Below are 11,198 nucleotides of genomic sequence, written 5' to 3' on the forward strand. Positions count from 1 at the left end.
TCTGGTGGCCTCTGCCCGAAAGCTGAAGATGGGTCGTCACTGGGTCTTTCAGCAAGAAAATGACCCTAAACATGTGGCCAAATCTACACATGATTTAATGTAAAATAATTATTTCTTAATGTGGGATTTGTTTCCCAATGAATAAATCCACTTGAATTAAAGGTTAGATTTTTCTCTTTTTTTGCATTGTCCTGTATTATTAAAAAATGAATTTATTAGAAGCCTAAGAACACATCTTTATGAGGGGTGCCAATAATTGTGGAGGGTGCTGTGTGTGTGTATATATATACATATGCCCAATTATATTTTTTTTCCTGTTTTGATGCATTTTTTTATTACTTGATATATGTTTTATTTTTCTCTTTGTATTTCTTCAGCCCCACTGTTGTGATGTAGTCAACAACAACAACGAAAAAAACATTGGCAGTTAGTGTTCTCCTAGCTACTAGCTACTGGGTGGGAATTGGAAAGTGAAATCAATCAGGATTTCTGCTGAGGCTCACAGATGTCACAAATTCCTGGACCCAATCTGCTTTATGTTAACAGTCCAAGCTAGTGGAGGTGGTGTAATAGTGGAGGTGGTGTAATAGTGTAGGAAATGTTCTCCTGGGCAGTTAACACCAGTCAACCATTGTTCAAATATCACAGCCTATTTCTGTGTTCATGCTGACTGTGTGCATCCCTTTGTGACCACACTTCACCATCTTCTAATATCTGCTTCAGCAAGATGATGCACCAGGTCATAAAGCAACAGTTGTCCCAACCTGATTTCATGAACATAAGCATTCCTCATTAGCGTTCTTCATTAGGTCATCCCAGTCACTGGATATGAATCCAGCAGAACACCTTGTTGGGGTGTGGCAGAACAGGAGATTTGAGGCATGAAGGTGCTCCTGAGAAATCTGCAGGAATTGCACAACGCAGCCATGCCAACATCTCAAAGGAAGGCTTCAAATGTCTTGTGGAATCCATGCCTTAAAGAATTGAGGGTTTTGAGAGCAAAGGGAGTCCAGTATTAATATAAAGCTCAGTGAGTGTATTTGCTTAGTATTAGATATTTGAATGTGAGAATTAATTTTCAAATGCTGAGAACGGAAGCATGAGACGTATCAATATTTCAATATCAATCCACTGATTCCTAGTGGCCAGAGTGAGGGGCTAGAAAGAGAGGTGAAGAGATAGTCTGCTCCTTAGCTCATGTGGCTTCAGAATTTTCAATAAAACTGTGTCCACCAGACTTATATTCAATATTAGGCTATCAATCATTCATCATTCGCAGTATAATGAAAGGTCCAACAAATGGTATCCCTGTTCATTCCTGCTCCATTTGAGATATATATCAAGTTATGGCTCATTGCCAACTTCTGGATTACCAGTGGATTTGCTCAGCGATGCAAATGATGCCTTTATCTCGGTTGAAGAAATGCCAATTAAAGGTCACTGAAACAGATGCTTTTCTGGGTGTTTTTTTTCTTCTCTTTTTTGGCGTCTCGCACACAGAATGCATGTCCATGAGGCGATTACAAATGCCAATTCCAATGCTGTTTGCATTACCATATGCATGCAATCATTCCAGACTGGAACACATTCCAAAACACATATTATTTGTCAACCCATAATCTCTTTGGTGTATTCTCAGAGCCTGGATGCTAAGAGGATCCTAAAATTACAAGGGATGGAGAGGAGAGCTGGGCTGGAGAGTGTGCGTGGCAGCAGTAATTAGTGGAGGGAAGCAGCAGAGTGCACAGAGACACGCTGTGGCATATGGGTTATGACATGATAAACACTTCAGCAGATTCCCCAGAGCACCTTTACTATTCAGATAAGCAGCACCAACAGCCTGGGACACATTTAAACACCAGGCACGCACCTGCTCAGCGTCAAACACACACACAAACACATATACACGAACACTATTAGCGGTTCAGGCTCCTGTATAATTTCATTTTTAAAACAGGCAGACATGTGCATACACACACACACACACACACACACACACAAGTACTCCTGTAAAAGGAAAAAGCAACCGCCACACACACAGCTGGTGTATTGCAGTGTATCTATGAGACAAGTGTTGAGAACCGACTTTGCTGCACACTGCATTTTATACTGATGACATCGTTTTTTTGGCACAAGTGTTAAAGCTTTGGTCAAAGCTTTCTCAACAGCGGTCCACTGAGGCTGAGTGCAAGGCCACAGCACTTGCATTTAAACACTAGTTCCCATTTTCAAACGTTTTCTAACTGTATTTTTAGGCGGAAGCGTAAAAAAGCACTTTTTTTGTTCACTATATGTCCAAATGTTTGTGGACACCCCGATTAATTCATGCATCCAGCTACTTTAAGTTGCACCTGTTGCTGACACATGCACACACACTTACACAACTTGTCTAGTCCCTGTAGAGAAGTACTGCCAATAGAATATGACTCTCTGTTATAGCAGATCAACAGGAACCTATTGGCACCATGCCTAATGCCAGGTATGGGTTAGAGCGGTATAACGTCCCCTAGCACTGAGCTGTGGAGCAGTGGAACTGTGCTGTGTTGTAATGATGGTGCTCCATCCAACACTTGCAATACTTTGGGATGAGTTGCACAGTTGGGGAGTTGGGGATCATCCAACATCCTCAACTTACTAAAGCTTTTGTCGCTGACTGCAATCAAATTCTCACAGCAATGCTCCAAAATCTAGTAGAAAGACTTCCCTGGACAGTAGAGACAGTTACTCCAACAAAAGCACTTTTACTACCATTGAAAGAAAGAATAAATTAGCGAGTGTCCCAATACTTTTGTCCACATAGTGTAACTCAGGTTAATGTATCATAATGCCTGACACTACAGATAGTGGAATAATAATGTGCATGCTATTTACTAATAGTAATAATAATAATAATAATAATAATAATAAAAAGTCTTTGTTCCATAAGTTTTTATCCCTCGCTCTGGTGTTCATTCTGATCATCGTTCGTCTAACTGGTTTGGAGCCCTGAGATTAATTATTATTATTATCATCAGTATTAATATTTTCTTCAAATCCGTTGTGCAGATGCAGCGTATTTACACAGATTATCACATGGCTTTAGTCTTAGAAATCACTGCTGTCTCTGGGAGGGGAGCGCCGCCTGGAACAGGCAGAGCAGCCAGGACCAGTGCGTTCACGCAGGTTGTAGTCGAATGCCGGCAAGATCACCAGACTACGGTCTGAGTCCACAGGAGGGTTCTCCACTTCACTCGCCATGACGTTCTCCACCAGACACATGATCGCTGCGTCAATGTTTGTGTTGTCCTGGGAGAGAGAGACAGAGAGTGAGAGAGAAAGACAATAAGTATAAACAGTCCTGGCTGCCCAAGAGGAGCGAGTGTGTGTTGAGTGTGTGTGGTGAGGTCGAGACAGGGCTGCACTTCCTCCTCCGCTGCCCAAAATTCAACATGATCCGAGAAAAATTTCACCCAAATCTGGAAATTCTGACTCGGTCTGACTGATACAAATTTACCTCAGCGAAGGTGAAACAGCGGCTCTCGCCACCAAATATGTGGCAACATGCCTCCGTCTGAAGGACAGTGAGTAACAGTTATCATGCGTACCCCACTCTCACCATACTAATCCAGATTTAACATTTGTGAGTTTTAATAACATTGTTGTTGAGATAATCATGCAAATAAAGAGAGAGAGAGAGAGAGAGAGAGAGAGAGAGAGAGACATAAAGAGAGGGATAACAGAATAGAGAGAGAAAGAGGGAGAGAGTGAGAAGAAAGAGAAAGAAGAGATAAAGAAAAAGAGAGAGAGAGAGGGAAAGAGAGAGAGAGAGAGAGGGAAAGAGAAGGGGAGAGAGACATAAAGAGAGGGATAACAGAATAGAGAGAGGGAGAGGCAGAAGGAGGGAGAGGAAAGGAGGAGGGAAGAGAAGATTGAGAGAAGAGAGATAAAGACGGAGAGAAACAGAAGGAGAGAGGGAGGAAGATATAGAGAGGAAACAGTGGAGAGAGAGAGAGAGAGGAAAGAGAGAAAGAGGAGAGAGGGGGCAAGAGAAAGAGCAATAGAGGGAGAGGCAGTTACATTATGTCATTGGTCAGCTATCTTGAACTGAGCTGAACTGAGAGAGAAGGAAAGAGAGAGTGCAGTATAAGGTTCAGCATGAGTGAGAGAGTGAGTGATTGATTTATGAATGGAAGAAGAAACATGAGACATAATTGACATGTTGAATAAATACTCTTGTTCTGCTCTTTTATGCATATATATGTATATATGTCACATTTTGCCCTTTGTCTCCCAATTTGGTGCTGCCAACCCCTTGATAGCTCCCCCTAGCACTAGCAAGGCTCCCGACACCCAGTAGGGACTAGTGTCTCACGTGTCTTCTCCAGGCAGCCCATATGCTCAAAGGAAAGCGCTGGGTCCCCAGTGCCACTATGCCAGCTAACAGACACCTGTGCCAGCCACCATTGCATTAAGGGGAGAGAGCACCATTTATCCACCCAGAGAGAGCATGGCCAATTGTGCTCTCTCTGACTTTGCCACTGATGGCAAAGTGGCACTGTAGCCACTTGGGGGCCTTGCTCTGCTCTTCAACCCTGGTTTGTTACACAATGCTGCTGTATTTCCAGTCATGTCCGTTACATGAACATCGCTGTGATAATGAGGCTTCGAGGGGGGCTGAAAATGGGCATCTGTCACTTATCTAATGTATTCACAACAAGACAAATCATTTCAATCAGGTAGTCCAAGTTGCTGGACTAACAGTACACACACACTCTCGCTCTCACTCTCTCACCTTTGCTGACGTCTCATACCAGCCCACGAAGCCATGCTCTCTGGAGAAGGTCTCCAGTTTGGGCAGTCTGGCACACAGGCCCTGCTTCTGCTGGTCACACTTGTTCGCCACCAGGACAGCTGGAACCGGCCGCCCGTTGTTCAGAGCAACTTTAGAATCCAAGTCGCCCTTCCATTTGAGCACAGCCTGGAAAGTGGAGGCCCGGGTCATGTCGAAGACCACCAGGGCCCCCACGGCTTCTCTGTAATACACACGAGTCATGTTGCCATAGCGCTCCTGTCCTGCAAAACACAACAGAACACACCTCCTGAGTCTTTTTTATGTCTTTTTAAAGATAGAAATTCATGCAACGTTTATATCAATCCAACTCAACATTCAGCAGAATTTAATTCTGAGGAGAAGGAAAGGTTTAGAGTCATGTGTCAGCTTAGGAGCGTGAAGCGTAACTGTAACAATTGGGGGGTTGAGGTAGGATGCAAGTGCGAGGTACCTCTCTTAATCCTTTTAATATCAACCCAGACAGAGGTCACAGAATTCAGAAGTACAGAAATATCCAGAATACAAACACAAAAAAACAAAACCCCAAATAAAGACAAAATAACAAAACACAGAGAACAAAGCAAACCACGTCATGCAATCCAACATCAACAAGATCGACAACGCTAGACAACCAACAGAGCAAACACGGGGACAAGACACAAGCAAGAACACATGGGGAAGACAACGAGAGGGCAGGACAACAAAGGAGACACAGGTGGGAACACTAATGACTAGGCGGGGCTAGGGCAGAAACAAGAACACAGAACAGAAGGAAACCAAGACAAAACACAGACACAGATCTAAAACACTATGGCTAAACAGAGACACCTGTTACAGTAAACATTTTCACCCTTCTCCTCAGCATGCATGTTTGCTAAATATTGAGTTGGATTGACGCAAAAGTCACATAAAAAAGTCACTGATCTGGTTGTTTCATTACCGCATATCCCAAGATTGGATTCTGGCCATTTATACCTGCTGCTTGAACAGGAATGCTGCCTGAATTCCAATACAGCACAGTACGGTATATCTCTGCACAGGCCCTCTGAGAACAACTAAGTTACACCATTCACATTTAGGACTGAGTAGTCCCGCAGACTAAGGAGCTGCCTTCAGTCAGCAGCCAGAGCCCAAGAGGGCACAATTGGCCTTTCTCTCTCTCTCTCTCACATCATGTCAATGTGATGCTGGCTGGAACGGTGGTCTGCTAGCTGATGCAGCAGAGCTGGGAATCCAGCGATTTCCTCTGAGTGCATTGGTTGCTTGGTGGCGTTGCATAGGTGGCAGTTTAATAAGAGGTGGTGGCTGGATGTGCATGTGTTGGAGGAGCATTACTTTTGATAGGGGGAGAGAACTAATGAGTGGGTTGGGTATTTGGCTATCTAAAATTAGCCAATTGCATTTACATAAACTATGTTAACACCACTACATCCAATATAACAGGACCAACAGTGCGCTGGATGCCAGACACCATTGGGATCTATCTATCTATCTATCTATCTATCTATCTATCTATATGTCTGTCTATCTGTCTATATATGTATCTGTCTATCTATCTATCTATCTATCTATCTATATGTCTGTCTATCTATCTATCTGTCTATCTATCTATCTATCTATCTATCTATATGTCTGTCTATCTATCTATCTATCTATCTATCTGTCTGTCTGTCTGTCTATCTGTCTATCTATCTGTCTATCTATCTGTCTATCGTTTACAGTATGAATTATTTGCAGTTTGGGAATTAAATGCTCATTTTAATATTTTCCAGGAACCCCTCTGTGTATGTCAATACACATACATAAACATTTATACATCTAAACTAACATTGTAAAAATATATATATATTTTTTGTTTATTAAATTAATAAAATGCAGCTATTTCAGAGCAGTAGACCAGTGTCACCTGCACCTTCTGGAGTTCAGTAAGAACATCATCAAATATCAGTAAAATCTAATCATGTTTTGATAATTTTAAATTGATTATCTACTGAGGTATGATTCTCATATCATGCATCTTTTTATCGTATTAAAGCAATTCATTCACAGAGGTTGATTTAGCCCCCTTTAACTTGTTTAAACTTGTCTCAGTATGTGGAATCTCTGAGATTTCTGTGAGCGTTCATGTTTTCTATCGTTTTTCTAAAAGATGTATGTAGCTCATTTAGAGCACAATTCAGAGCTTATGATTGCTTAGTAATATTTGTGTTCAATCAGAGTAACAATAAATGGCACATGAAAGAATATTTATGTGATTTGATGTTCAAAAAGGTCATTTGTGGCCAAATTTTATTAGATTATAGGGTACAACTGTATTGCACAAATTTATACAAATATATCTGTATTTGTACTGCTCCTCTTCACCAGAGCTACATAGTGCAATTAGCAAGATGCCGAGCCTGGAGTAGCAATGATAGAGACACTATTCTCCATCGATGCAGTGCACCAGACACTTAGAGGAAATACCCAGCTCTGATGCATGAGCTATCAGATGCCTAGGGTGGCCAGCAACACACTGAGGTCATGGGGGAGAGAGAAAGCCATCTACCCACCCACATCTACAATTGGCTTTGCTCTCTCTGGCTTTGGCTGCTGATGGCAGGTAGCATGACTCGGAATTTGAACCTCAGGTCAGGTCAGGTCAGGTCATAGCCTTAGTCTGCTGGACCACTCACTTTTATTTGTCTGTGCTGAGCAAATCTGTGTAGAATATAATAGCAGCTCTCTAGAGTAGATTTTAACACACATAATATCAAACATCATTATGCTTGTGTTCATACGCATGGAAGTAAAATCCATATAATGAAATGTATAGCTCAACACTGCTTGTTACTGGTTAATTGTGAATGAATTTACTGTAATAACGATACCATATCATCCACCCTTAGTCGGTAGGTCACCTTAGATGCATACAGCGAGTTGGCTGTTTACTTCCATCTGACTTTCTCTACATGATTAAGTGGTCCTGTATGAGTGTGTTTCTAAACATGTGTGTGTGTGTGTGTGTGTGTGTGTGTGTGTGTGTGTGTGTGTGTGTGTGTATATGTGTGTGTAGGTGACGTGAGCACTGCCTCTGCTGAGCTTTCCCTCACATGAAACAAATTTAGGCATGAAACCAGCTGATAACACCACGCGACTTCCATCTCACTAGCATTCCCTGGGAATGGACAGAGAGAGGTTTATCCCATTGTAAACACACACACACACTCACACACACACACACACACACACAGACAGACACACAGACAATCTGAGAGGAGAAGGAATGTTTAAACAAGGCACTCCAAGGGCGTGTGTGTGTGTAATAAAATCAGACACGGCAAATGATTAACCCTGTTTACTGCAGCTGCACTGTCCAGCTTACAGTGACCACTCAATCTCTAGGCCGACCCTGTTTGGGATGACATTTTTTGAAGAAACTAGACAGGCTTTGGAAATGTATAGAACACAAAGTACCAAAAAGTTGTGGCATTTTAAACGTAGAGCACCACACAGGGTATACACTATTCAGACAAAAGTATTGGGACACATGCTTATTCATTTCTTCCAAAATCAAGAGTGTCAAAAAAGAGTTTATTCTGTTTCTGCTGGAGTAACTGTCTCTACTTTTCAGGGAAGGCCTTCTACTATATGTCTGGAGCATTGCTGTAAAGATTTGATTACATTCAGCAACAAGAGCGTTAGTGAGCTCAAGGTGTTGAACAATCAACACACCAACTCATCCAGGAAGTATTGGAGGGGGCACTCTCAATCCAGAGAACACAGATCCACTGCTCCACAGCTACACCCCTCAAGCCCACCCTGGTATTAGGCATGGTGCCAATAGGTTCAGGTTTTTCTGCTCCAGAGGGTCCTATTGTATTGGCAAGCCTTCTCTATAGGGACTAGATGGGCTGTGTGTGTGTGTGCATTTACACATCTGTGTGTCAGCAATGGGTGCAACGTAAAGTAGCTAAATACATTCATTAGAAGGGGTGTCCACAAACATTTGGACATATAGTGTATAGTAAAGCCTGAGACAACGGCAATCTAAAGACACGTCTGCTGAGTTCAGCACGCTTGCAACGGCTGCAGGAATAAACCAGAATAAACTTACTGGAAAAGCAGATCAATGCAGCCAGTCTAGTGCAAGTCATACTGGAGGTCAGTCTGTAGATCCTTCATCACTGGTCAAAGAGCATCTCCACTCACTATTCTACATTTCTGCACATTTCTGCAGCCAGGCATCAGAAGAGTTTCACAAACTCTTCACTCCCACTGCCAGACACACTGGGTGCGTCCCAATAATGCACTAATTACTAATACTAACTAGTTTGATTATGAACTATGTATAGATAAAAGGGGCAAAGTTGAGTATACTCAAATATCCAGGACGATGACATCAGGAGAACTTGCAGTCATGCAAGTATGTTGGCATAGCAACGCTTCATCCCTTCCTGGTAGTACAAACCAAGTTACTACGCTACTATTTTAGCTGTGTCTGAAACTCTGCCCTATTCACTGTCCCCTACATGTGAAAATTCAGATCACTATATAGAGCACTACTATAGGGAACACAATTCAGCAAGGTAGTGAAGGACTTCGGACACCTGGGTATGTGTGCGATTCATCACATAAGCAATCTAAACATCTGTCTTTGTGTAAAACTTCAAAGCAAACGGTGTGAAGGATTATGGGTACTCTATTGTTTGTGCACTATATGTTACAGTGCACTGTGGGATTGCTAGAGCACACTGAAAATTCAGCACTTTTCATGGTTTTCGGACACCATACCATATTAGTGCCCCCCCCCAAATAGTGCACTATATAGTGAATAGGGCTCAGTTTCGGATGCAGCTTTTATGAAGTAACCAGTAACCAGTCAAACAAAATAGACCAATAGAAATGCTCCAAATGACTTGGAATAAACTCTTGGTTTACACTGACTTCCATTCAGAGTTAAGAAAATTTTAGAGATACGTGTTTTTCATTGGACAGTGATGATATAGTCTATACCTTACAGTATTCGTGTGTAGTAAGCAATTATGGGATGCAGCCAGTAATGCTAGTTAAACATATTTTTAAAGGCACAGGAATATTGGTGGAGATCCCCTACAAAGAGAGAAGCAGAAACTACTGGCAGCCTGAAAATGACCCGTTAGATTATATCAGTCAACTGATAGACCAAGTCTGATCCTGGACCCAAGTTCAGATCTGGACCCTTTCCAAACTCTGTCCCTGTTTTACTTACCAGCGATGTCCCAGAGCTGCAGGCGAATCACTGTCCTGTGGTCCCAGTTGAGGACCTTGAGGGCGAAGTCCACCCCGATGGTGGCTCTGTAGTGCTGGGAGAAGACCTGATGGACGTAGCGCTTGATAATGGCCGTTTTCCCCACGCCTAAGTCTCCGATGACCAGTACTTTCAGCAAACGCTCCTGCTGCATTCCCACCCACTGACTGACCCAACCGGGCTCCTAAAGTAAGAACTCTGTGGTTACCTGAAGTGCTGAAGAAAGGAGCTGGATACCCTGCACATTTCCCAGCCCCCTAGTCCATTAAAACCCCCTTAGAGAAAGCCTTCAGGACGTCCCAAGTACGCAGGCAGTACAACTTCATAACAAGTGGCAGAACTGGCAGGTCGAGCTGAAGACGAGCGGGGAAACGCTTTTCGCGCCTGGCTCAAGTGTTAGATCTTCACACCTCTGTCTGACGTTAGCTGATGTGATCGCAAAGCCAGCTGAAAGACAAGTCGACGAGTCCTCAGAAAAAAAGCCCTCATCTGTCTCAGCAGACCCGGAGAGAGCTCTAAGAAAAGTAACTGGAAAAGCCAACGCAGCATCTGCGGAGTTCATCTGACAGGAGCCGAAAACTACATCTCCCGTCATGCCTCTGGCTCGCCACGTCCGCCTGTAAAACATGTACTATAACGACGAAGAGAAAATGAGTGGACAGAGTGAATGAATGAGCTGATAATAGTTTTATTAATACTAAATCTTTATGAATACTTATATTAATCAGTTGTAGTGTGTGTTTTTCATTTTGAAGGGTGTAGGCCTACTTTTCTAATTTGATTGACTTCTACTTCTCCTCATATACATTTAAATGAATTGTGTAAATTAGGTGTATTAACAGAATTGACAAAATTTCAGCTGTCTGCAATCAACTAATCAAACAAGCCCCACTTCAAATCAAATCAAATTTTATTCATCACATACATAGTCATACACAGTATAACTTGCAGTGAAATGCTTTTTTGACAGTCTGCCCACATCAAGCTATACAATAAAAATCTACATTTAAACTTAACTAAACCTTAACTTAATGAAGTAAAGTGCAAAAGAAAAATAAAATAAAAATGAAGAAAATAAAAATAGAATAAGTTACATTTAAGTTAAAGAATAAAATATAA

The 11,198-nt window shown here is 42.2% G+C and overlaps 1 protein-coding gene across 1 annotated transcript; it reads right to left on the reverse strand.

The window, feature by feature from the left end:
- Window positions 1–1,620: 1,620 nt before the first annotated feature.
- LOC140562081 (ras-related protein Rab-38) lies at window positions 1,621–10,621 on the reverse strand. Its single transcript, XM_072687480.1, has 3 exons — window positions 10,041–10,621; window positions 4,772–5,052; window positions 1,621–3,285 (listed from the first exon to the last, which is right to left on the reverse strand). The coding sequence occupies exons 1-3, from the start codon at window positions 10,231–10,233 to the stop codon at window positions 3,085–3,087; spliced, it is 675 nt and encodes a 224-aa protein (XP_072543581.1). The 5' UTR covers window positions 10,234–10,621; the 3' UTR covers window positions 1,621–3,084.
- Between the last annotated feature and the right edge of the window lie 577 nt (window positions 10,622–11,198).

This window comes from Salminus brasiliensis, chromosome 9, assembly GCF_030463535.1.
Source record: "Salminus brasiliensis chromosome 9, fSalBra1.hap2, whole genome shotgun sequence".
NCBI lineage: Eukaryota > Metazoa > Chordata > Actinopteri > Characiformes > Bryconidae > Salminus > Salminus brasiliensis.